Consider the following 1,107-nt stretch of genomic DNA (forward strand, 5'->3'; position numbering starts at 1 on the left):
GGAGGGGACAGGGCTGGGGTGCAGGGGAGGAAACAACAGAGGAAGAGGGACAGACCTCAGCTGACTCAGGAGACATCAGCACCCCAGTGAGGGTGCTGGGAGGAGGGACCAGCCCCCTCCCCAGGTTCCTGAGACTGGGGCAGGAGCTGGGACGCATTGAGGGGCTCCCGGGCCCTGCTCAACTCACCTCTTGATTATGCCACCAATACCTATAAACACTCTGATCCCGGTGATCTCATTTTCATTGTCTTTAGTTGTACTGAAATATGAGCCTCCTCCACGCCCATACAAAGCTGTTAATGAGAGGACCAGGTGGGGAAGAGAAAAGAAAATAAACACACAGTGACATGTGGTTTTTTCTGTCCAGCAGAAGACACAGCCCCTCCAGACAAGGGGACAGGTCTGAGAGCTATGTTAGTCTGAGACAAGAGCTGGCCCAGACCCAAGGCCCTGGATGGTGGGAGGGGAGGGTGGTCTCCAGGGGGATGCTCTGGACACGGGAGCCCCAGCCAGACTTACCCCCTGCCCAGCAGGTGGGGCTCCACAGGAGGGCGAGGGTCAGCCACAGCAGCATGGCTTCTGGCTGGAGAGTCAAGGGCTGCTGGAGAGAAGACAGGCCATCCCATCTCAGAGAGGGGCCTCCCCTGACCTCATGGGCCCAACCATGGTGGGGAGGGGGGGTTGTCTTACCTGGCCTGCAGAGTCTTGAGGTCCAGTCCTGGTGCTGGGAGTCTGGTGGTGCCTGGGCACCCTCCACTGGGCCCTTTATACCCTCCTCCTGGGCCCTCTGGGCCCCCCTCCTGGAGGAAGGAGCAAAGAGGCCACCAGGGGGGCCGGAAGGAGCTGAGAGTGGGGGTTCTTCCTGGGGCAAACCCCAGAGCCATCTAGTGGGGAGGCTCCCGGATGTGCTGTGTTTACCGTCTTGGCCCCGCAGCCTATACAAATACAAGGAGACAATGACCAGTATTTTACTCTCACCTCTGGGTCTCTCTTCTGGGCACTGGCACTTGACCTTGACTTCAGAGGTGGGGGAGGTGTCCTGAGAGCCCTTCCCAGTTGACCAAACAGGGTCAGCCTCACAGGGGTGCTTCAGGGTAGCTGCCTGCT

General features: G+C 59.3%; 1 protein-coding gene across 2 annotated transcripts in view; it reads right to left on the minus strand.

Moving 5' to 3' along the window:
* Nucleotides 1-822, minus strand: part of LOC104988872 (zymogen granule protein 16 homolog B-like) — a 2,229-nt gene extending 1,407 nt beyond the window's left edge. Inside the window, exons 1-3 of one of the 2 annotated variants that reach the window (XM_010840331.1) lie at nt 691-822; nt 520-598; nt 188-293 (exon numbers count right to left, since the gene is read on the minus strand). In XM_010840331.1, coding sequence (XP_010838633.1) covers nt 188-293; nt 520-574 — 161 coding nt within the window. In that variant the 5' untranslated portion in view covers nt 575-598; nt 691-822. Of the gene's footprint in view, nt 1-187; nt 294-519; nt 602-690 lie in introns of both variants that reach the window. The other variant, XM_010840330.1, reaches the window with a different exon arrangement.
* Nucleotides 823-1,107: the final 285 nt, after the last annotated feature.

This window comes from Bison bison, unplaced genomic scaffold (genome assembly GCF_000754665.1).
Source record: "Bison bison bison isolate TAMUID 2011002044 unplaced genomic scaffold, Bison_UMD1.0 scf7180017864144, whole genome shotgun sequence".
Lineage (NCBI taxonomy): Eukaryota > Metazoa > Chordata > Mammalia > Artiodactyla > Bovidae > Bison > Bison bison.